This window comes from Gopherus flavomarginatus, chromosome 7 (assembly GCF_025201925.1).
Source record: "Gopherus flavomarginatus isolate rGopFla2 chromosome 7, rGopFla2.mat.asm, whole genome shotgun sequence".
In the NCBI taxonomy this organism is placed as follows: Eukaryota; Metazoa; Chordata; order Testudines; family Testudinidae; genus Gopherus; species Gopherus flavomarginatus.
This window is the reverse complement of record NC_066623.1, coordinates 82,329,340-82,355,301: the sequence shown is the minus strand read 5'-3', so window position 1 is coordinate 82,355,301 and position 25,962 is coordinate 82,329,340. Positions and strand designations below refer to the sequence as shown.

General features: G+C 43.2%; 1 protein-coding gene across 2 annotated transcripts in view; it reads right to left on the bottom strand.

Annotated features, from left to right (window-relative positions):
• Positions 1-25,962, bottom strand: part of BCAR3 (BCAR3 adaptor protein, NSP family member) — a 173,330-nt gene that overhangs the window by 83,909 nt on the left and 63,459 nt on the right. Inside the window, exons 1-2 of one of the 2 annotated variants that reach the window (XM_050960943.1) lie at positions 13,792-14,158; positions 4,490-4,817 (exon numbers count right to left, since the gene is read on the bottom strand). In XM_050960943.1, coding sequence (XP_050816900.1) covers positions 4,490-4,809 — 320 coding nt within the window. In that variant the 5' untranslated portion in view covers positions 4,810-4,817; positions 13,792-14,158. Of the gene's footprint in view, positions 1-4,489; positions 4,818-13,791; positions 14,159-25,962 lie in introns of those variants that run through there. The other variant, XM_050960942.1, reaches the window with a different exon arrangement.

Sequence of the window (25,962 nt, the reverse complement as noted above, 5' to 3'; positions counted from 1 at the left end):
TGACATTCAAGCAGCAAAATGGTATCTCATATTCTTTGTACCTTCTTAATCCACTGTGTTATACTCAAATTCGTTCTGTTTTCCTGCCATTCTTTTGGGATTGTCAACAATACTTTACCTATGTTCAGTGACTGTGTTTTTACAACTTTGAAACCCAATTCTTCTCTATCACTTATTAAATAAGAGTAATATATAGTATCCCTATTGAAGTCAGTGGGAGTTTTACCATCGACTTCAATGGAGCTAAGATTTCACCCTTTGAGTGCAACATCTGGGCAAACCTAACTAGATATCCCACAAAATGGGATGAGGAGGATGTCCAGAGCCACTGAAGGATCAGCATCTCTGAAAATCAGGACATTTAGGGACTGATAATCATTCTATTAACTTCAGTGAACACTCTATCTGAGGGCTTGGCTACCCTTGCAGGTGTGCAGCGCTGGGAGTTACAGCTGTCTTCGTACAGCTGTGTAAGGAAAGCGCTGGAGTGTGGCCACACTGACAGCTACCAGCACTGCAGTGTGGCCACATTTGCAGGATTTGCAGCGCTGTTGGGAGTGGTGCATTATGGGCAGCTATCCCACAGAGCACCTCATCCCATTTTGGCGCCGTGGGTCATGGGAAGGGGACGGAAGGGTGCAGGTCATTCTGCTTCCTGTCCCAACGCCCCGTGATGCATCACTTCACATTCCAGCAGTCCCTGTTTTTCTGTCCACGTTTGGCGCCATTGTGACTCTCCCAACGGTTTCTGTGCAGCGCGATTTCTGTGGGAAATGGAGCCCGAACTGCTGAGGAGTCTGCTGACGAGTCTCGCCAGCACATCACGTTTGGCAGTTGAGCTATTCCTCAAGCTCCAAAGTGATGAGGGGTCCGACGATGATAGCAAGTCGCCTGATGTGTACGACACGACATTGCTTGTGGCGTTCACGGAAATGCTCAGCACCGTGGAGAGCTGCTTTTGGGCTCGGGAAACAAGCACTGAGTGGTGGGATCGCATCATCATGGAAGTCTGGGATGACGAGCAGTGGCTGCAGAACTTTCGGATGAGAAAAGCCACTTTCATGGGACTGTGTGCTGAGCTCGTCCCCACCCTGCAGCGCAAGGACACGAGATTGAGAGCTGCCCTGCCGGTGGAGAAGCGGGTGGCTATTGCAATCTGGAAGCTGGCAACTCCAGACAGCTACCGAGCTGTCGGGAACCACTTTGAAGTGGGAAAGTTGACTGTTGGGATCGTTTTGATGCAAGTTTGCAGGGCCATTAATCGCATCCTGCTAAGAAGAACCGTGACTCTGGGGAACGTGCAGGACATTGTGGATGGCTTTGCACAAATGGGTTTCCCTAACTGTGGAGGGGCAATAGATGGGACGCATATTCCAATTCTGGAAGCTAGACCTGGGGGAAAGCAGCATCCCTGCGGTTATATCCACGTGCTGTACCCTCCATAATATTTGTGAAGGGAAGGGTGAAACATTCAGTCAGGAATGGGCCTCCGAGGTTCAACGTCTGGAGGCTGAATTTGCACAGCCAGAGAGCAGGGCTACTAGAGAGGCCCAACACAGGGTTTCAAGGATTAGGGATGCCTAGGGAGGAATTTGAGGCTGAAAACCAACAGTAATGTTTGGTGCCTTGCACGGGAGTGAAGTGCAGTGGTTACAAGGTTAGTAGGAATCTGTTTTTCCTAAGCTGATTTGCAGTGCCTGTTTCTTTCCTGGGCTACGGTATCTTTGACTTTCTGCAATAATAAAGACTGTTTTCAAATCCAAGAATTCATTTATTGAAAAGAATATACTTTTATTGACAGACACACAACATTTTTGGAACCTAAAAGGGCAGGGGGGTGTGGTGGGGAACTGTACAGTCACAGGTTTGAATATGTCCTGTCTGGAGTGCTGTGCAATGACTGCTGCACGTCAGGATGCCTATACTGCAGGGTGATGGGGGTTGAGTGTGGAGGGTAAGGGTCATAGTTCTCAGGGCTGGTTGGTGAACGTACAGATGTTGGAGGCAGCTGGTGGAGGTAAGAATCTGGATGCTGGGGAAGGGGTTTTGGAGCTGACACTGGGACACAAGGGAAAGAGCTTTGGGACCAGGGGGCAGGGGCGCGGTAGTGCTCTGCCTGCATGGCTACGAGCGCCTGGATAGGTCCCCTTGGCGCGCCAGGATGCTTATCAGCTGCTTTGTGCTTTTCTTCCTGGCCGCTGCGTTTCTCTGGCGGATCCTGCTTTCCCCTTCCCTCCAGTTTTTTATTCTCTCTGGCAGAGTGATCCATAACTGCTTTCAGCAGGTCGTCTTTGCTTTTTCGTGGCTTCTTCCGCAGGTTTTGGAGTCTTTGAGCTGTTGATAACACGGGCAGCTGAGAAGTCAAGGTCGCTTATGGAAAAGCAAAAAAGGCAACAGTTAACAGAGGCAGCATTGTTTATATCTCAAACAGTTATTCCCACACAGTGAAGGAGTTTACAGTCTTCACTTTAGCATAATTTTCCCATACCAAAGAGAGCGCACATAACTCACAGGAGCCCCGAAATGGTGAGTAAGGGGGACTGATTGCTTCAGGGCTGTGCTGAAGTTTCTGTGCGTCGGGGAAAGGAAACAACTGCAGGGGGCACCTACACTGAACACTCTCCCAACATTTTCCACAGGAGTTAATCCTGGAAGATATCTCGCTGCTGCGGATCACCTGGGAAGAGCGGGAGGGTCTTCTACAGCAATGCGGATTCCGCCCTGGCCCCTATGCAGCTTGTCTGTGTGCAGCAATGGTCCCCACCACCCCTCGCGGCACAGTGGCACGGACGCATTAGCCTGACTGGGACAATGACCACAGTGGCTCTCCCTATAAACTTGCGCAAGCGCATTGCCCACGCTCTGGCTGAAACTTTTGAAGAGATTACCGAGGCCGATTACTGCAACGTGATAGACCACCTCAATGGGCTATTCCATATCTAGGCATGCATGCATGCAGCCCTAACCCTCCCTCCTCTCCTGAAACATTTCCATCCTGAAAATAAAAGCCACTTACCAGGAACCCGCTCCTCTGCTTGTCCTTCACCAAGTACCGGCTGCTGCGACTGGCTACCTTTCTCCTGGCTTGAGAAGAGCTCCTGGTTGCATGCCTCCCGGGACTTCAGGGTGTCTCCCTCACCCCGGTACCCTCACTCTCAGTTTCCTCCTCCCTCTCCGTCCTCCTCCCCCCACCCCGCTCTGAAGTGTCCATCGTGGTCCTCGGATTGGTGGTGGGGTCACCCCCAAGTATCGCATCCAGCTCCTTGTAAAAACGGCAGGTCATGGGGGCAGTGCCAGAGTGATGGTTTCCCCCGCGGGCTTTGCAATAGGCATTCCGCAGCTCCTTCACTTTAACCCTGCACTGCACCGCGTCCCAGTCATGGCCCCTTTCCAGCATGGCCCTTGATATCTGCCCATAGGTATCGTAATTCCTACGGCTGGAGCGCAGCTCTGACTGCACAGCTTCCTCCCCCCAGACACTGATGAGGTCCATCAACTCGCCATTGCTCCATGCTGGGGCTCGTTTGCCACGTGGAGGCATGGTCACTTAGAAAGATTCACTGATTGCACTCCACACCTGGCTGAGCAAACAGGAAGGGGATTTTTAAAATTCCCGGGACATTTAAAGGGCGGGTCACCTGAGGCCAAGGCAGTAAAGTTCGAACTGATGAGCAGAGTGGCTGAGCAGGCATTCTGGGATACCTCTGAATACCTCTGGAGGCCAATAACAGCGCTTTTGGTGGCCACACTGGCGGAGCAGCGCTGAATCACTAGCGCTGCAATTGTTATTCCCCAGGCAGAGGTGGAGTACATGCAGCGCTGTAGCCAGGGAGATACAGCGCTGTATGTGCCTTGCAAGCGTGAACAGTGACCAGCGCTGCAACTCTCCAGGGTAGCCAAGCCCTGATACAGGTTCTTAGACTTCACTCATTACTGTAAGTAACTAAGGCTTCCAGTAGTGCTCCAAAATACTTCAACTGGAATTGGATTAAGCTTTTATTTAGGTGTCTAAGTTTAGGTACCGACATCTGAAAATTTTGGCCAGAATATTTTGATCTTTACTGGGACAGCTAAATAGACCTGCCTTCCACCACACAAGAGAGATTTCTGAATCTACAGGAACAAAGCAACAAAAATTATTAAAATTTAGAACATTTAAAACTTAAACCACCACCTAAGACTTTTTTTCATTTTAATCTATGGAATAAGATGCAAAAAATTCCCTTATAATTAGCAAAATGCATCGGATTTCATTTTTTGCATAATAATTACACAGAAGCAAAATGAAATCCGATGCATTTTGCTAAAACCTGGCTTGTGACTCAGGGCCATCTCACTAAGGGCTGACTTAAGTTGGGCACCGACTCATGGTCATGCCCATGTTGACTCAGCCATGCCAGTGTAGCCTTATAAGTAGAGGACAGGAGTTCTAGAAGAATACAGTACAGCTCTTACAAAACAAACATCTGGGTTAAATTTAAGAAGGTACCTGAAGTGGAGTTTCTCACTCTTCCTGTCTTGCAGGGGATACTCCTCTATGACATCTTGAATCAAAGGTGACTGCTGCCTGTGTGTTCTGGAGAATGGCAGGGTTCCCATATGGCTAAACATATCACAAGATCTAATGGGAATGGTTCCCTTTTTCTTCCTTGGGAGAGTGCCATGGATAGAAACATCTTGGTAGGAGTCGAAACGATGCTCAGCCAGAGGAGGTTTGCTGCTCAAAAGATCCATAGAAGAAGCCAGTGAGAACTGATGGTTCACCTGCGTGTTCCTGGGGAGACTTGCAAGGTTTCCAGTAGCTATCATTCTCAGCTCTGAAAAATAAAAATTGCCCACAGCGAACATCACTCACAAGTGCGGCAGTTTTAAATGAAATTAAATAACACTGTTAGCAGTTGTCTCTATTAACATCGCACTTCTTGTATCAGAAGGCAGACGATATACGCTTTTCAAATATACACTAAATTATAACCTAATCTCATAGGTCCCAATTCTGCAGATTATTATACAAATGTGCTTAACCTTTATGCATGTGAATAGCCTCATTAAAATAATTGACTTAAGCACACATGCAAGCGTTTGCAGGATCTGGGCCATAACCTGCTATTACCTACAAGGTTTATCTTCTTATCTGTTGTTTTACCCTGAGTTCTTAGAAACCATTCCATTTGACAGGTCAAACATCAGTCTGGAATCATTAACTGAAACTAAATTGTCAGGGAAAAAACCCAACAATGTACAGACCAAGGCTCAGTTTAAAAGATTGCAAGTCTAAACTCAGTAGTGGGGGCACTACAGACCTAGTTAAGTAATAAGCATACTAGAGAACTGGGGAAAATATTTTTAATAGCTTGTAAGCCAAAGGATCTTATCCAAAAGATAAGGACAATAGATTAGTGGAATTCTTTTCTGTGGGATACATAGGCCAACTGAGTCAAATTCACTGCTGGTATAAGGGGGATGCACACTTTACATTAGAGGTGAATTTGGTCAATTGTACCCTGGCTTACAACAGAGAGGTGTCTCTGAAATACCTCTGCAAACATGAACAAAATCACAACACTTGGTGTAAAGTCATAGGGTCAGATTCTGGCCCCCTGATAAGGCTGCTTTCTGCCACTCCACAAATATTAAGTAGCATTAAGTGACTATCAAGGGATGCCTTTGGTTTAGGAGAATCCATAGGTCTAGTAGTGACGGCTACACTGGCTCCCACTCCATCCACTTCCAGCTCCAACATTAGAACATTGTCAGAGTGCTGGAAGTCTTTGAGGGTTATTGTAGCCAGGCATAATTTGGAGCAACACTGAGACTGATTTCAGTTATGTCAAGGTTCAGCTCATAAAACTACCTTTACGCTCTCCCTACCACTTTAGCTGCACCACAAAGGCCTCTTACGTTGTTGAGAATCTAGCCATGGACAGCACAAATGTGTCAGTGACTTGACAAAAACTCCCTCACACTTTTTTTTTTTAAAAATAAACTATCTGTAATTAGAGCAAGGTATTTATGGCAGGACCTTGATGACATCACTTGTAATGTAAAAGTGAAAAGTTCCATGTGCAGAGGCTCTGTAGAATTGCCCTTGCATGTGGTGTAATGTTTATGGGAAGTTGTGCTCTTGTAGCTGTAGTCAACTAAAATGGATTTATAATTATTATTATTATTATTTAAAAAAAAAACAGTTTCAAGAGGTCTTTCTGAAAGATTATAATGTGATCCTTTGATGTGACCACTAAATCACAGACCCTCCTATTGTTTATACTTTTATTCGGAATGTAGTTTGGGGAAGTCACTTATACTTGGTGGCATCAAAAATACTGCATGTTCATTCAAAATTAAACTGCGTTGTACAGGCTGCTTTGCATTTGTGATTACCCATGCCAACATAATTGATTCATATGTAGATCCAAAACAGAAAATGCCTGATATAGATCCAGGGCCAGATTCCCAGCTGGTATAACTCCATTGTTCCATATACTAAACATAATATTGAGGCACAAAAGTTAACTATGCCCAATCAAAGTCAAGAAATGAAAAAAGTGAAGGTTCTCAAAACTCGCACTAACATTGAGGCTGGGACCTTAATGAGTTACGCACCCAAATCCCATACTTACAGGAGTTTGGAAGTACCGGCCTAACTTGCCCATAATGAGCCAATTTTTAGAATTGCCTCTGATTTTGCACCTAATGATGGTACTTACCATCTTCATAAAAAATCTTGAGACTGATAAGCGCAAAAGTATTATTTTATTATAATAAATGTACTTTCCTCACTCTCCTTAACACAAACATATGAGGGATTTTCCTCAAACTTGCTAGTAAATTCATCTCTGGGCTGAGACAAAGCATATGAAGTTTTAGCTTCAAAAGTTACAAGCATGCAAAAACAAGCAGATACCATAGAAGTTGCAATATAACTTCAGCTATAGTTTTGGCTACCAACAAAATCTGTGATATACAAACAACAACCATAGACTTCAGACTACTTTCTATGTAGCAATATCTAGAGAAAGAGGACCACCCACTTCCACCTGATATTGATTTCTAAAATAACAACCTGACAAACTTTCAGTGAAACAAGAAAGGCTCATCAGGTTTACTTTTCCAAGTATTAAACCACGAATTTGCTACTGAACATTTTAAAGCACCTCAACCCCCCACATCAGCTATACTAGGGTTTCTCAAACTCGGGGTCGGGACCCCTCAGGGGATCATGAGGTTCTTACATGGGGGGTCACGAGTTGTTAGCCTTTACCCCAAACCCCGCTTTTCCTACAGCATTTATAATGGTGTTATAAATTAAAAACACTTTTTTATATATTTGGGGGGGGGGGGTCGCTGCACTCAGAGGCTTGCTATGTGAAAGGGGTCACCAGTACAAAAGTTTGAGAACCACTGAGCTATACCATAAGCCCAGTTTTCAGATGCATACACCTTGACGGGATATACAAGTCCAGCATTTGGATATTTAAATTCACACTTAGATATATAAAATGAGCATTTAAGTGCTGTTTTGAGACCTCATGAGAGACATGAACATCCCGCTTCCACATTTGATAAATGATCTCCTCACTTGCAAACTATATATAAACTATACTTTAATTTTAATATATAAAAAGTTGATTGCAGTATTTCCCCCCCCCCCCCCCCCGCCTCAAAATAGGTCTACTCAATTTGTCTATAATCATGCCTGCCAGCATCCTCACCAAGGGTCAGAAGTACGACTTGCTACTCCTCGATAGACTCCTAAAATCAAGTCAAGATTCAGCAACACAAATAAAACAGGGCAGCCCAGTAACGCAAATAACCAAATTATCTGCCAAATTTTCCTTTTACTGAATGTCAAAGCTCCAAAGAATGAGCCCCTTTTCAGCTGGAGATCCTGGAATGTTTCAGCTGTTTCAGTGTATGAGCCAAGCAGGAATGCTTGAATTTACTGTAGATGAGGTCCTAGAAAACTACACTCATTATTAGAAAACACTCTGCCTTCCAAAACAGCTTCAATCAACAGCTGACACAATGGGTCAACATACTAGATGGTTTCTGAACAAAAGGGACTGGAATCCCAGTTCTGAACACTGCTGCTTGCTAACATGCAGTCACACTAGAGTAAAAGCCTGGGAAATGGTATCGCTTGTGTCTATTTAGGGCAGAACAAAAACTGATTCAGTCTCCTATAATGCTAAATCTAGGGTAGGAATTTTGTATTTTCATCTACAACACAATACTTCTGTCCCCTTAATTCCCCCTAGCCCCACAAGCAGAATAAAGACAGCTTTTGACCATCTGTGAAGCAAATTAGCCTTAGTCAGCTACAGAAGAATCAAGACTCCAGATCCAGATCTCAGCTAATAGACAAGATGTTTTCCAGATTCCGTTCATGGATTCTGAAGGGATCCATCCACCCTTTTATTACCTTGTAAACAGAGGAAGCCCAGATCAAGAGGTCTTTAAGTGACCATGTACATTAATGAATGTGGATGCATTGGGAAATTTTGTAGGGGGATTGGAAACAGGGTGAAGGAATCTATCTGCTGGGCAAAACCAAACAATATTACATTCCGAAAGAGAAAGATTCTATTCATCTCATTGCTCAGACACCAACCTAATATATGCCCTATAAATACCTAAGATGGAGTATTCAAAAAGCTATCTTGACTCTGATTTAGGAATAAAAATGTCAACATTATGGTTCAATCTGCCTTCCTGAAGCAGACACCTTCCCCCATCACAGGAGGCTACTTCACAGAGTATTAAGTGGTCCTTTTGGAGAAGGAACAATAAAATAAAACTAAAGGTGAAAACTATAACTACAGTCTGTCCAGGAGAAAACCCCTCATTTGGCCACAGAAATTAGATTCACTCCTGTCTTTTGTATTTGTGAAATCCCTATTTACAGCCTGATTCAAATCCCATGAAGTCAATGGGAGTCTTTCCACTCATTTCAAAGGACTCTGGATCAGGGTCTTATACTGTCTCTTTTCAAAATGCTAAGTGATTAGTGCATTGTTAGATATTTATGAAAACTGATTCATATCACACTCTAGTTCTGCTCCAAAGCTCATCATACAGAAAGATGTCCATTGACTTCAGCAGGGGGTTTGTATCAGGCTCTTTGGATATATGTCTGTTTTGGTTTGGTTCTACCATCACTGACACTAACCTCCTTCCTCAGCCCTGTCTCTCACTGCTCTCTCTACTAATGGAGTTAAGAGGGATGGAGCAGAGTAATATGTGCATAACCAATTCAAGTAAATAAACTATTCCGAGACATTTAAAGGGACACAATCAATTTAAAACACATACCTGTTTAAAAACATTTTACTTACAGTACTATTATAAGTAATCCCTAAGAATACTGTAACAAAGAGATTACAAAAAAATATATATTTTTCAGTTTGTTTACTTTGCACATTTTCAAGCACTTTGTGTATAGTCCCTTTCACATTTTCAATATATAGTCAGCAAAGCCCTGATCCTGAAATTGAATTGGCACTGGCAGCCTTCTGCACTCAAGCGAAGGACCCATGCAGAGTCAATGACAGGATCAAGACCTTCAGTTTTCCCTATTGCTGGTGTGGGTGATTTTTCATATCAAGAGGGAAGAACCACACATTTAAAAAAAAAATTTGATTGAAAAACCACAGAAGTTGGCAGGTGGCTTGGATAGATGTAGTAGCTAAAAACTATTTTGAACTTTAAAAAAAAGAATAGATAGATGTCATGTTGATTTTCTCCCTATCAGGGAATACACATTTTTCTGCATTAGTGTAAAGTAGCCAAGAAAATACTTAAAACTCAAACAAGTATTCTTGCACCAACAGGTGCTTGCATAAAATTATCTGGGATTAAAAAATTATTGCATAACACTAAGCCTTTGATACAGGTATTATAAAATTAATTGGTACTCTAGCCTCCATGGTAAACTGGCCTGAATACTTTGAAAAGAATACAAAGTTTCAGGGAATCCATAACCTGATATGATAAAGGGGGTGAGTGTGGGAGAGCATAAGCAAGAGTTCAAAGGATCTAAATCTCTATCAGTAACAAGCCAGAGTCTGCCAAGCATCAAACACATGAGATTACAGACAGACTAGAGCGTTGAAACAGCTCCTGAAAAGAGGTCAAATGTACTTACAATTAAAAAAAAAAAAGAAAAACCAATTAATCCTTATCCTATATTATGATAAGCTCACAACCTATTTGAACAGTTTTTTATAACCATTATTCTGAGTCAGTGGAAAGCATAAAAAACCAGGATGACTTGGGTTTCCTCAATATCGGTTTCAAATTAAAATAAAACTTTGGCGTCTTATATTTCATACCAGATTTTTAACTCATTAATGAGAAAAAAGTTTAACTGAACAAATCCCCCTCTGTTTGTAAAAAAAAATTTCAGATTAGTCTTTTTATCATATCATTTCATTAGATTTATAACAACTGGCCACAAACTACATTTTGGTTTTTTTTTTTAAATGAATGTATGCATAAATATTTCTAATATTTCAATTTTAAGCATTCTTTGGGATTGTTAGTCATTTAAATTGTAATATGATCAAGTTAGTTTTAAATCAAAATCTACAAAATTTAAAATGCATTTTGTCAAGCAGAAAACCTCTACTAAATCATAATGAACATTTCTATGATGACCATTTTAAAAAAATTCTCAGCCAAATTCTGAGATCCTTACTTAGAAGCTCATTCTGAAAGATTCTGAAAATCTGACCACCTCTCAGAAGATGCTGAGTGCCTTCAAATCCCAATGAAGTCAAGCCTTTAATTTTTACAAAGTCCTTAACCAGGAAAAATTCCCACTGATTTCCATTTCCCTAAATCAGGAGACCTGGGTTTTTAACCCAGCTCTGCCATGACATGCTCTTATTTGTCTTGGACATGTCACTTCACCGGTTTCTCAGTTTCCCAATCTATACAATGCCTTGAGATCTATGAATTAGAAACAAAGCTATATAAAAGCTAAGCATTAACTATTCATATTACTAGGACTCAGTAAAAACTGAGTAAGTATCTCATAATTTGGACTTTTCATCATACTATACAATTCCCTGAAAATGTTACATACTCCTGTGAAGGTAATATGAAATTAGACCCACACAGTGCAACTGCTCATTGTTGGCTGATCTGCTATTTAAAATCAAACCCCTTGACTAGGGATAAAAAAAATATTTAAATGAAAATCACTGTTTCCCAGGGGTGCTGGAACAATTTGTACAGTGGGGGTACTGAGAGTCATTGAACCAAACTGTTACTCCTGGGGGAATTCTGTGCCGCTGCATGTGTGCAGAATTCATGTCCCCTGTAGATTTCTTTGCTTTCCCACAGAAAAATGACTTTCTGACAGGGAAGCAAAGGCAATCTGCAAGTCACATACTACTCCCTAACAGAGCAGGTACATCGTTTCAGGCACCTGGAGCAGCCAGTGGAGAGGTAAATCACCACAAGGCTCGGGACATCCAGGAGCCAGTGGCTCCTATCCTGAGCCAGGATCAGCTGCTAGTCACGGCTGGGCTGGAGGCAGGACAGGACAGGGCTTCCTCTTCCGCTGTAAGCAGTGTCTGGGGCTGTATCAAATCCACCCCCAGAAACCTCCCCTAGCTGCAGGAAGCTCAGCATCCTCCCCTGCTTCCTGTCGCCATTTCTCCTCTGTTGTGCTGGAGATGGGTCACTGTACAGGGAGCTGCTCCCCTTTCCACCCAACCCCCATGCATATGGACCTCCCATACCCAGACACCACTGACAAGCTTCATCGGGTACTTCCAGAAGTCTCCTAGCCCTCCATACCCAAACCTCACCTCACTGAATCTCAACCCCTGCTTCTGAAGCCCCCTGCACCCAGACCCCCTGCCTCTGGACCCCTGCCCCTGCACTCAGACCACCCACCACTGAGCTCCCTGCACTCAAACCCCTACCCTGAAGAGCACAACCCCAAGCCACCACATCCAGACCCCCAATGAGCTGCACCCAGATCCCCAGCCCAAGCCCCACTCCCCCCGCTGATACCTCCACACCCAGACCTCCCCCCACTGAGCCCCAACCACCTTCATCTGGAAGTCCCTGCAGAGTCCCATTACCCCTGCACCTTGAACCCTCCCGACAAGACTCTGTGCATCCAGATCCCATCCTACACCTAGACACACACCCCCAGAGCTGCCTGCACCCAGATCATCCTACACAGAATCCTCTCACTCAGACCTAGATTCCCCCACACTTGAATTCTATTTGGTTAAGCCTGCCTGCCTCACACCCTAGTGCACCTGGTGCAGAGAGGCAGGCCCCAGAATTTTTCTGGGACAGGTCCAGGCCTAGGCCTTGTGCTGTGTCAGGGTCAGGTCCGGTCTCACCACTGAGTCTGTGTCCTGGGTGGGGAGGGGGCTGCAGGGTGATCCCCCACCTTCAGCAAGCTAGTGGCCTGTGCTCCCCACTGCCATGCTGGAGCCTCTGCATGTATTTTTTGACAAATAACACTTGCAGAATTTTAAAATATTGCACGTATAATTTTTAGGCACAGAATGCCTCAGGAGTAAACTGTAAACTCTGTAGATGATGGAGACCACTTTAAGCCAGGGGGTGTGCCAGGCCAGCACCCCTAGTTCCAGTACCCATGCTGTTTCCCCTCTGTGCAGACAGAGATGGACAAACTGACAAGACCACCTCTGTTTTTGGCATGTTATCATGCTGTTCTAGTCCCATGATTTCTCTGAGTTACCAGGAACATCCACATGAACTATTTCAGAGTTCTTTCCAATAGTAAACATACAACTCGTCTATTTTGTACTACTAATGGATTTATGTAAAAAACAGTAACAGAAGATTAGGACAAGAAGCAGCATTTTAGTATGTGCTCCTCAAACAAAGCAAAATTATGTAATCAATAACAGATCTCATCATTTGTGACTTGACACTCAACATTGTATCTTTCCTTTGGCTGCTATGTGGAACACGAGCCTGAATGCACCAGCTGCTTTTGACTTTTAAAATAATAGTCATCGTTTACCTATCTTTGTGTACTGAAGCAGTTTCCACAGAGCCCATCTCTAAACTCCGCAAAGCTCTAAACACCTAAAATCGAGGCCAGATTTAGTTCAGAGCTACCAAATAGTTTAGATGAGTCAGATGTGAGCTCTTCTCTTTTCTCCCCTCCCCCTAGGAGACAAATACAACCAGCTATTCATTCGTCATCCAAGAAAAAGAACAATGTTGTCAACACAGTTACATGGCAGGCTATTTCTCTTTCTTTGCTAGCTTCCGAAGAGATTAGTTGAAAAGTTTGTCTCCTCGAAATGTTCTACCTCCAGCAGAGCCCCATTCAATTAATTTCCAAAGCAGTTGAGCCCCCTTTGATGCAGTAATCAGGGTAACACATTGTAAACAAGGACCACCACACCAAACTATTAGAACAAATACGTTATTTTTACACAAATATACAAACCCAGCATATTTTTAACAAAGCTCACTGATCATCTGTATATGCAAGTGCAAATGCCAGCTCCGTCTGTTCAAAGTAAATTAGTTGGAATATTTATGGACAAATTCCAGTGCATAACTATTACCATGGTAACACTTTTCATTTAATTAATGGCTGTTCATTATATAGATCAAAGAGCTCCACATTAAAGTCTCCTAAATACACCCCGGTCGAATCATTGTATCGTTACTGGGATAACAAAATACAGAGAAAAATAGCGATGTAAAATCTTTAAAGGCTTCTGGTTCAGTGACTTGTCTCTGCATAATCTGAAGTTAGACAAGTAATAGGAAGCCACTTACCTCTCTGAAGCGCCTCGCACACTTTCAGATCAGTGCAGCATACCCTTCATCTCGGAGCCAGATGGGTTCGGGAAGGCAGGCAGACACTGGCAGCTCTCAGTCAGATCTCACAGCTAAACCAGAACCACGTCGATTGAAGAGAATTCTTCTAGTCTTTTGAAGTTCTAATTGAGCAGCCTAGAGCTCTGTATACTGCGTGCAACAGCTCAGCAGCTGCAGACATAGTTCTGAGAGACGCACAAGCCAGCACTCAAGCAGTGATTTACTGCTTTCCAGCCACACCCCTTGGTAGACTATTCAGGCTGAATATCGCTGAACCCCCTACATAAATGCTAGTTACATGCGGTGACCTCCCGTTGCCCTTTTCCATGGATTTGAGAACTTTAACTTCTCCCTGTAAGATACCACTGAAGTGATGATTTATCACTTCCACATACAACCTTTCCTGGACAATCCAGACAGCTACTGTCACTTCACTCCCAGATAATGTAATTATATTAGGAGCTATTTCTGCTCACATCTAGATATGAGTGCAACTAGTTTGCAGTGTAAAGTGTATTGACTCAGACAAAATCTCACGTACCTGTAAATGGTCGTGACCAATTAAAACAGCAGGTGTTGGGTGCAATACATAAACAGCTCTTTCCCTCAATGAATTAAAAAGGGCTCATTTACACTGAGAAAAGCAACATATGTAGAGATCAGGCTGCTCCAAGTAGACAGAAATGTTGTGTCCCTCCTCCCCATCGTGCCACTGCAATGCACTGCATGTGGACTGGTACATATACCCAGCTCATCCATCTCCTCTCTCACTTTTACTTCTTGTTTATACTCAGATGCGTCCTCCTCATGCTGAGGGAATTCCTTTGCACCTTGCACCACTTTGAGAGTTCACCTACCACCACATCTGCAACATCACCTGAAGCTACCACTATCTTAACTCTCACTCTGCTGAATCACTGATTTCATGCCTTGATCACTGAAGCCCCCTCCTGTTGTTCACTTCCAGTGCTAGGCTGTTCATAACACAGCAACACGCCTTCCAGGGACAACACGTAACTGTTCACAGTGGGGGAGGGCAGTCTAAAGGTTCTGGGAGGCACATGACCACCTCACAGCGGTTTTCAAACTGTGGGGCATGCCACCCTAGGGGTGAGTGATGACACCAGGTGACTTAGACCAGCCCCATGTGGTAGAGTTCAGGGAGGGAGCGCCACCTCCACCCCCAACTCACTTCAGCAAGTCACCCAGCCAGTCTGAGTTTGTGGGGGTGCAACAAAAATCTGGAGTGGAGGGTACATGAGCCTACATGCCTCCCACCCCAGGGATTGCCTGTGAATTGCCTTCTCACCTCTAGATGTAACATTCAGGCCAAGGGTGCCTGTTTCCTTTGTGACTTGTCGGAAATCCCTTGGAGCTTGAGGATTATTGTCTTCCATAAAATGATAGCCAGTTATCCCTGGTGGATCCACAGGTGGCTAATGAAGCTGATCCAGGGTCCACAGATTTTGTCACAGTTGGGGCAGACATTTCCCAGTGGAAGGGGCTGATCCACAGAGAATAGCCACAAGCTAACTACACTCTGCTACCAGCATTCGCTCAAGTAACTGTAGCCTTTGCTTAGGACCCAGAGGTCTTAGGTTCAAATCTGGCTGTTGCTAATGTCACACTTACAGGGATAGCTGCCCTTCTGCTCTCTGAGTACATGCCTTTACCTTTCCCCTTACGAAATCATGCAATTCTCCCACTGTCAGACCAGGACCTAAACTACAGAACCCTGTGTATCAACCATGCTAAACAGCAGGTCCGACTGGATTCAGTACCTGTGGTTCTTCCCTTCAGGAGCTTGTGACCAATGAACTATGAAGACCCAAAACCAAACTACTATTTATTTAGCCACAGAACAAAGCAAACAAGATAAAGGGGATTTTTAAAACAAGGGGTCTGCATGCTTGCTTTTCTTACCTAAGGCCCTAGGCAGGTCTGTCAGGCCCCCAGACTCCTAACCTCTGGATCTCAATCTGTTCCCTTTCCTCTCTCTCCCGCTGGCCTTAAGGACCTCTCTCTAAACCCAGCCAAAAGCTTCTGTTCTCAGTTTCCTGTAGCTTCTTTGTCAGGCTCTCCAAAACTCACCAGCTGAACTCAGCAGTGTGTCTGGAGGTAGAACTTGAAAGCCAATGGCTCTTTCACTGTCCCTTAAGTGTTGGTGGATAGACAACTCAGTGAAGCCATTATACTATTTTCCTGCCTATGTGCAAACAGCCTCTTCTTGAATTAACTTAATGTATTACATTAAACCCTTTATAACAACCAGGCAAGCATACAGAACATATAGTGTTCATAAATTATTACAGTCACCTTCAAATCTATCACTGACCTAACCAGAGGATTATTGCTTACATGCAGAGGTAGGCACATCAGCCCTCATCCTGAAAGATCTTTCTGGGACTGCTACTTTTTTCAAAGATATGCTCACATTCCATATTGGATTTCTTCACTTTTCCAGTTCAATATCCCTCTTTTTCTCCTTTGTTAGATGCTGATCCTTTGTGCTGTCTCCAGTTATCCAGAACAATCCAGAACTCCCTCCAAGATTTAGTCAGGGGTATATTGTAGAAGTCAGGGACAGGTCACGAGCCATGAATTTTTGTTTGCTGCCTGTGATCTGTCCAGGACTTTTACTAAAAATACCCATGACTAAAACATAGCCTTAGCCATAATGTATAGGTGGTGAACGTGAAATCCCTGGATAGTGGATTTAATTTCTGCAAGGAACTCAGAATAACCTCTCTCTTGAAGCTTATTTTTATGCATTATCCTGAGTATTTATCTGTCTTCAATCAGACCTATCTAAAATTTGATGAAATGTTACATTTAAATCACATCACAACAGAATGAAATCCAAAGTGAAGCTTGTCAAGATAGTAATAAAACATGGACCTGAATCTGGAGCATAGATGGAGCCTATTCCCATCAAGAACCTTTAACTGAGAACAAGTGCTTTAAGGGATGGAGAGACAGAGGAGGAGGCTGGGACTGAGTACTCTTCTGAAGAAAGAACAATAGCAGGACAGCTTGAGAGCTGAGTGGAAGTCAGGAAAGGAGGCTTTGCTATGGGAGTGGGGAATAGAATTCCTCCAGAGAAGAGGAGAGGGTCAGGAATATTTGTAATGAGAAAGGAGTAGCCAAGCCCCCGCAAGCTGGAAATAAGGGAAGATAGGGCACTGAATGGGTTACAGAAGAGTTAAGATCAGATCAGGTACCTGTGCTGAGAGATAGCACATAGGTGGGAATCACTTTCAGTATCTCAGCACAGTTTATACCTCTGCACAGTGTTCTAAGGGAAGACTCAATTTCTGTCGGTAGGGGTTGTTGGTATTTGTTTGTTTTTTGTCAGCTCAGGCTGCTGAGGTTATTTTCAAACTGTAGTTTCATTTTCTCATTTTATGGTAAAATTTTCAAATAAATCCTAAAGAACAAAAATTAAAGAAGCTATCCCACAGATAAGCTATGGGAAACAAAGATCCTTCAGCAGAGGTTTCATTAAAGGGATCTAGTTTATTTCCCAAAATGAGTTAAATGTAGTGTCAAGTACAGTACGTATCCTTCAGTCCCCTGGCCAATTGCGATAGCTTTACAAATCACATTTTCCTGTTTAAAACAACACCACTTCCCCTCCCCTTCCACTGTGGAGAACACACACACACACACACACACACACACACACACACACACACACACACACACCCACCCACCCACCCACCCACCCACCCCAGGTAAAACTGTGAAATTGAGTATACACAGTGTTCTTAAATGCACAGAGTAAATAGATTGGGGGGGGAAAGCAATTTCTCTCTTGAGGTGTAGTTTGTAATAGGTAATAAAAGGTTATGGACAGTATCATTTTTTTAAAAATTGATGGTTTCTCTTTACATTTTAGCAGCATATAGTGTAGTGCTCCTAACCTGATCTAACACTCATCAAATCTAATCTTCAAAATGTAAACTGTGTGGCTCCAAAAGGCACTGGAAGGATCCCCTCCCCTTTCTGCACAATAGGCCAGATGCATTATGGAGAAATTCTTCTTCTGATAAAGCATCAGGTAGTGGTTTCTGCCAGAGGCAAGATACAAGAGTGGATGGAGCAGTGGTCTGATCTGGTATTGGAAAGAAATGTACATGGCCTCTATCCTATATTCTATTAATACAATGCATAATGTACAATAGCAGCAGCCATAAGGTTTTGCTGCTAAGGGCCATATCTTTTCTGTCAGGCTTCTGCTAGTGTTGGATGAATAGCTTAAAAATCAAAATAAAGCAACTGCTATTTACTGGCCATACAACTGCCTTTATAAAAGAAGAAATTAGAGATGGACCTGAGTTGAGACACCTGATTCAGCTCTGGCCACCTTCCTCCCGAACTTTTGGTAAGTTCAGACCTTGGTCCAACTTTTGATCAGAACATCACAACCCAGGACCATATCTCTAAAACAAGTGTGCTAGACTAAGTCCTGGTGCGGTGATACTCAGACCTCAGCGGTTCAGGAGCCCAATTAGCAATCATCATTGCCCAAAAGAGCCACAGTAGTGTGAATTCATTGTTCCATTTACTACAGTAGTATATATTTGTATTTAAGCAGTATGATAGGGGAAATATTTAGTTTTATATCTATATATTATATATTGATATATTATTCTCTCAGCAAAATGACTGACCAAGTATTATTTCATCAACTACAATTGATTAATAGCATAGTAAAAACATCCTAATTGGTTAATAATTAAATCAGTGTTTTAATATCATGTGCTGCAAAGAGCTGCAGGAGACATTAAAGAGCCACTTGCAGCCTGCACGCCTCAGTCTGAGCATCACTGCCTGGTGTAAGAGTGTGTAACTCTATTGACTTCAACTCGATGAATTTGGCCCAAGGAGCTTATTTTTCTTTTTTACTTTGAGATTAGAACACCTGATCTTAAAAATTAAAGATTTAAAGGTACTGGAATCCATCTCACTAACCTCACCAGAAGACAAAATAACCCATTCCTAGCCAGACCCTGCCTCCAACATCAGAATGTACAGGTAGAAATAATACATTACAGACCTTTAATGATGGCTGGGGCACATGGCTACCTGCATTGATGGAGCAATGGGAGAATGGGAAAGAAATACGGTGGAGGCAAGAAAGATATGGGAGCCTCAGCTAGGGCAAGAGAGCGAATATGGAAGTATGGGGCGAGTGATTGGAATATGGGGTAGGAGTGGGAGAAGAAAGCTTGAGCAAGGGGCTAAAGAGGGGCATGGAGAAAACAGAACAGGAAAGGGTAGACAGGGAATAGAAAGCAGAAGTAAGGGAACCAGGGGAAGCAAGAGAGCTGTGACTGGGAGCTAATGGGAGATTATGGAAGAAATGAGTGAGAAAGGAGAAAGGCAGAGGCACAAAAAAACATGGAGAGAGAGATTTAGAGCCTGATCCAAAATCCATTGAAGTCAATTGAAAGACTTGCATTGACTTCCATGGGCTGTAGATCAGGCCCTAGAGGGCGAAAGAGAACAGGACACAGGGGAAAGAGCCATGAAAGGAAAGACTGTCACATGGGGAAAGAGGGAGGACAAAAACCAATCAGCGGGTTTCAAATTGGTTTTGTTTAAACAGAAAGTTTGGTAACAAAATATTATATAAACTCAAATGTGAGGGTGGGCTGAGGACTCTTCATTGTTTTTGGGGGGTGGACAGTGGAGTCTAGTGTCCCTGCCACATGTACAAAGGAGAGGATAAAAAACAAATAGAACCACGTAAATCCAACGTGGGCCCTTTTTTGAGTATATATGAGTATTTCTGAGCCAAGGTTTTTGATACATGTTTGTTGGTGTTTTAACGCCATATAATTTGTCATGAAATTGTTTCCTACAATTCCAAATAAATCATAGATAGGCTTCCTTCTTCGAGTTTTGTTTTATTTGTCTAAGAACCTTCTAAAACACAGAAGATTGCACTTGACATGTTACAATTTTCTGGGGGAAGGATGCCTACTACATTTATGTTTTTATTGCCTTCCCAAAGCATCCTCACTTTTGTTTGCCTAGCTACAAGCCTGAGCAGTCCTAAGACATGCTCACTGCTAATATTGCCACATAACTCAAGAAACAAACAGTATAAATGCCAGAAAGAGAAAAGCAGGGAGACTTTGGGCTTGTCTACACTACAGGAACTATACTGTCACCACTATGGTGCTGTAGCTATGTTGACATAACCACACAGCACAGAACAGCAGTTCTCAACTTGAGGCCCATACGCCCCATGCAGCCCAATTAGCACACAGCTGCAGCCCAGCTGTGTGCTAAAAAAATGCAAAATTTGCCACTCTGGTCTCAAAGGGGGTGGGGCTGGCTGAGGAGGAGACAACCTCTGGCAGCCTGCTGGAGTGCTACTGCCAGCAGGGCACTGGTGAGTGCCATAGTGGGGAAGGGTGTGGGAGAATGGGTCTCTGGGCAGGTTTGTGAGGAGGGGGAGCACTCTGGGCAGTGAGAGGGTGGGGGTGCCCTCCCCTCTACGAGGGGCCTTGGCAGGGGGTGCTGGGCATGGGGGACTGTAGAGGGTTTTTTTTGTTTGTTTTTTTGAAGGGCGTGGGGGAGGGGCTGCGATTCTCAACCTGTGGCCCACGTAACACCTTCTGGGCCCTGAGAACCACTGGTATAGACACAGCCTACACCAACAGAAGGGTTTTTTCCATCGGTGTAGGACCACCACCTCCCAAAGCAACGGTAGCTAGGCTGACTGAGGCATTCTTCCATTGACCTAGTTGCATCACTGGGTGTTATGACAGCATCACTACATCGCCCAGGGGTTTGGATTTTTCACACTCCTGAGCATTGTAGCTATATCAACCTAACACTAAGTATAGCTCAGACCTTCAAAAATATATAAAAGAACAAAGTTGCTCAAATGACACTGGAATCTCTTATCAATGTCTACAGTTTTACAAAGGGCAAGACCCACAACCACCACTGGGGCTTACACACAGAAATCCTTGCCATATTCATGGATGAGTAGAACTCATCATCTTCATGTGGCTATCTTTCTGGAAAATACTGATACTACCCTTCCTTTAAAACTAGGCTAATAGAAGAAGGAAACCTTTTGCAATCATAAGCAAAAGCAGACAACTCTGGCTGGAAGCTGATCTCTGGCCTGGTGATACAGACCACAACCACTAGGTCAATTAGGCAAAATAAAAAGAACCAACATCAGAAAAAAATACCTTTTAAAGGTGACGTACAGAGGAGGGGGAAAAGGTGGGGGCTTGTGTACTTCTGTGCTTTCTTATGATATGTATAAAGAAGGCCTACATTCTGTAAAGTTTCTTTTTCTGCTTGTTTCTTACATAAGAAATTTAGGTCTTGTCCACTCTGGAAGATTCTACAGTTATTGAGAATTAGTGAAAGGATAACATCAAATGATTCAAGACAGTGAAAGGAGTTTTTGAGAGAGGAAGGGATTTTTAGTAAAACTGTTAAATTTGTTTTGGTTACATCTATTTAACTTCACTGTCTAATTAACACTTTTGGAAAAGGAAATCTTTGTTAAAATATTTGATATACCTACCACCTCAACTAAGGTTCACAATAAACATGCTTTAAGATATCCAGAAGGTCCTCCAGTAAAACTGACAAAGACCAGACTTGATATTTCTGATATTTCTAAGGTTAAAAAAAGGTGAAAATAAACCTTTCAAACGGACACATACACTTCCTCTTCTGACCCCATAAAAAGAGAGTAAAAAGAGCACACTCCCAATTAGAAGTAGTCGTCTTAGGTCACCTTTAAAGCTAATTAAAGAAGATATTCACAGGGTACATCTATACAGCAATTAAAGACCAGCAGGTGACACAGGCTCATAGGGCTGTGTAGACATTTGGGCTCAGGTTGGAGCTCGAGCTCTTGGACCCTGGCAGAGGGGAGACTCCCAGAGCTTGGGCTCCACCTGAGCCTGAACATCTACACAGAACCTTTACAGTTCTGCAGCCGGAGCCCAAGCCAGCTGATCCAGGCCAGAAATAGATATTTAATTGCTGTGTATGCATATTCAAAAGAGACTTAGCCAGTGGCTCCTAACCAAAATCCACCAGATTTCCCCAGAAATTCCCATGGATTTCAGAGAAAACTGAACCCACTGTGACAAATTCTTAGTTGGGCCATGGCTACACTGGCGCTTTACAGCGCTGCAACTTTCGCGCTCAGGGGTGTGAAAAAAACACCCCCCTGAGCGCTGCAAGATACAGTGCTGTAAAGCCTCAGTGTAAACAGTGCTGCAGCGCTGGGAGCGCAGCTCCCAGCACTGCAAGCTACACCCATAAAGGATGTGAAGTACATGCAGCGCTGGGAGAGCTCTCTCCCAGCGCTGGCGCTGCGACCACACTCGAAAGTGCAAGTGTAGCCATACCCTTGGTTTAAACTGGTGTAGCTCAATCAGCTCCAATTACATCAGCTAAGAATCTGAGTCTAGAATTTAACAGAAAACACCATCAGGAAAAAGAAGAGGACAACAGATAAATCTGTAGTCAATATACTAGATTCTGATGTACTATTCAGAAGTGAAATGCTAACATTTAAGTATACTACTTTTTTATAGCCTACCAGATAGAGCTGTTTGAAGTTTGCCAGTGTTGGTTTACTGGGTTTCACTGCAATGTTTTTCAACACTTTTGATCATTGTGAGTTCTCAGCTCTTGAATTTCAGGTTTCAGCGAACCTAAGGAACTCGCAGAAAATTAGGTCAGAAATGCTGAGTTTTGCCTGGTGTCAACATGAAACCACAATTCAGCCCAAATTCACTTAAACTGAGTTCAGAGCACCCTAGAAACTGACGTAAGAGGCTTCAAAACCTTTTCACATATCCAAGCTGACTTTTGAACTGGTGATGAAACAAGAAAGCAGATAAGATTTGGATGCTCTGCGGGTTCACTGCAAACATATTACATAGTTCAGATAGCAATCCTTAACTAGCACACTCATCATTGCAGGTCATGAGAGACAGGATTATGGCAAGGGTGCAGGACTTGGAGTCAGGAGAACTGGGTTATAGGTGTAGCTCTGTGTCACCTTGTAAGAAGTCATTTAACCTTCCTACACTTCCATTTACTACTCTAAACTACCTACCTCACTGAAGTGTCGTGAAGGTTTGTCCATTATAGCACTTTATAAGAGTATCAGATGGAAGATGCTAGGGAAGTACAAATATTTTCCTCACAGCACAGGGGAACATTTCTTGCTGCTCTGACTGGACCAATTATGCTACTGTTTCATGGAAAATGTATAAAAATATGCCACAGAATTAAATCAGTTTTAGGATGTGAACTGGTCTCTACTGATAGATTTAACTGTCCTGCAAATTTCCAGGCAGTGTAATTTATAAATGAATAACTCAGGGTTTTTTTAAATTGTCATGTTTTTATGAATAAGAACTAGGCAATGAGTATAGATTTCCTTCACAACATGGTTGGGTGCTAAGTAATGGGGCTAGTGACTTGACATTATTACATATGCTAAGAATACTCTGGTATGAGTCATTATATTCCTTTCCTGCTAGTTTTATTCCATTTTCAGAGAAAGCTGAAGGCTTTTGACTGGCAAATGTTCAGCGAGGGATGTCATTATAGTAGGATGCAGGAAGAGATTTATGCATAGACTTTCAGAGTCTTACATATAGGGGTTTCAATGGGAGTTTTGTCTTCTTGAGGACCATTCGGTCTGGCACTAGATCTGATGCTGATGCTCTGTCAGCTGCACTGACTGCCTTCAGTTCACATAGTTCATGTCAATATCTTAAGCCATAAAATAATATAAAATCAATCTAATTAAGGGATGACTAACTGCCCTACTTCCTGTCACAGCAGTTGGGAATAGGAAACAAGGTCTGTGTGACTTTTATAATACTTGTCCCGTGATACATCTGTGCCATCCTAGTGCTTATTTGGTACTGTGCCTTTAAAGGGATATTGCCAGCACCCTTTAATGATGAGCTATTTAAGAGAAAAAGGGCCTAAACTGGTCGAGTGCTGTGCTTCCTCAGCTCTCACCAAAGTCCATGGGAGCTGAGGGCGCTCAGCACCTCACACAAATGGGCCTTAGGTAAAGAAGCAGCTAGAAAGTTTAGGAAGAAATTCTCTTTGTGGTCAGTGTGACAGATATTATGAACATCTGGAAGATCCAATGATTATTGCATCAATGCTATAAAGATTATAAGTATAGATGCCTTCATGGAGGGAGCTAAACAGTATCCCGCAGAACTAAAATCACTGGAGATACTTAAGGCAAACCCCCAGGCAGGCAGCAAGTCTGGATAAGTCAGACTCCCTAGGAGAAAAGGCATATAGTAGTTTGATCTGGTTTAAGAGGGGGTCAAACAAAGAACACGCTGTATAACAGCGACCATCCTGACTGAGGAAGAGAGGTCACTCTCACACAATCAAAGAACTGACATGACACTATGACCAAGAGGGCCAGATCACGTGGAAAGGTCCTGAAGTACTTTGTTCCTGTTAGGGTCTCCATGTGGAAAATGGATGACTCCTTGGTAAGCTAATTCCTGTAAATTATCTGTTCATTGTTTTTAATGTATGTTTTCTCTGTAGTGCTTTGTTTTGAATAAGCAAAACTTCGCTTTATGAAGGCTGGCTGGTCACTGGTTAACCCTGTCCTTGGCCCTGAGAGAACAAGACTGCAGGCGCTGAGCTAAAGTCAGACTTGCTGATGTGATCAGAGTGCTTTGAAGGAGGAACTGCAGCCTAAATTCCTGGTCTAGGAGGAGAGTCCCTGAACTCTGCCCCAAGAAAGGTGACAGCTAGAGACCTGAGATGTCAGTACCATACAGTGCTGTTGAGAAGGCCACAAAGGAGTCAGAGGTGCAGTTACCTAAGGAACTGTGACAGGCAGATTCTCTCAAAACTGCCTGCTGCAGGGTTTAATGCACGTTCTTCAGGGTTAACCTGTACTGGATACTGTTGGAAACTGGATAAGATAAAGCTCTGGCCTGGTCTTGTATGAGAATTCCTGCGTTTCAAAAGATGTAAGAGGGAGTTAGAGAGTTTCCCACAGAAACTAAAATCACTGGAGGTAATTAAATGTTGGAAAGATGAATCACCAACTTATCATTAACATTTCCCAGTTTGTTAGTCCAGGCTAGACTAGGAAACTCATCAGCAGCTGACACAGGTTGGCAACAATGGTGTCCCCCTGAGCCAGTGCTGAAAGCTGTTTAAGTGCTAGTGTAGATTGGACAAAACTTTTCCCAGTACCACTTCAGAAGTGTGAATGGGGATCCAGATCTTTTAACTGTGCATCTCTAACATTGTATTAACAGATTTGTTGGGGCTTTTTGGTAACACACACACATTAGACGAGAAGGAAGACATTGTGGTTTGGGGAGAGAGTTGCATGAAAGGGAGACCTGGGCCATGTTTAAAGAAAATAAATGCTATTCCCTTTTGTCTCTATTCCTCTGTTCCATTCCACTCTATTTCTCTCATTATAGTGGTAACAGTGTTAATGAAAGTGGAAAATGAAGTAATGAAAGTCCCCATAACTCTGAAGAGAAATCAGTTTTATTTGCATATCTATCAACTTCCCCATCCCCCCCCCAAAGAGAAGTCGTGAACCAATGAAGGGGAGCAAAGATGACATTATGGGATGGTTTTCAAACCTCCCCCTGCTTGAGAGGGGAAGAGTAGGTGGAACTGTCTTCACAGTGCCCTTCTTTACAGCAACAGTAGTTTTGTGACAGTGGCCCCTGCTACATGGAAACAAATGGTTTTTCCAATTTCTGTGTGACATCTCAAATGAAAGTCATGAAGTAACAGCCTCAGTGTGAGACACATGCTGAAGATGTTTTTTATTCACCTTCTGACTGACATAGAGCTCTAGGATAAATAGGGAGCCAGACAGAAACAGTAAGAATAAACAAAAGTTTGAACTTTCACAGGACTGGGTTGTAGTTTTAAGCTCAGCTGCTTTTGGGATCTGAGACTGCCCGAGGGCTCATGTGGCACATAAAAGCCAGACCTGTATGTTTATAATTTTGTAATTGCATCTACATTTTTGAGCTCCTCATTTAAAACTGGGAAAAGGTGGGAGAAAACTTTCCAATCCTTGAACTTGTGAAGGAAAGCAGAAAG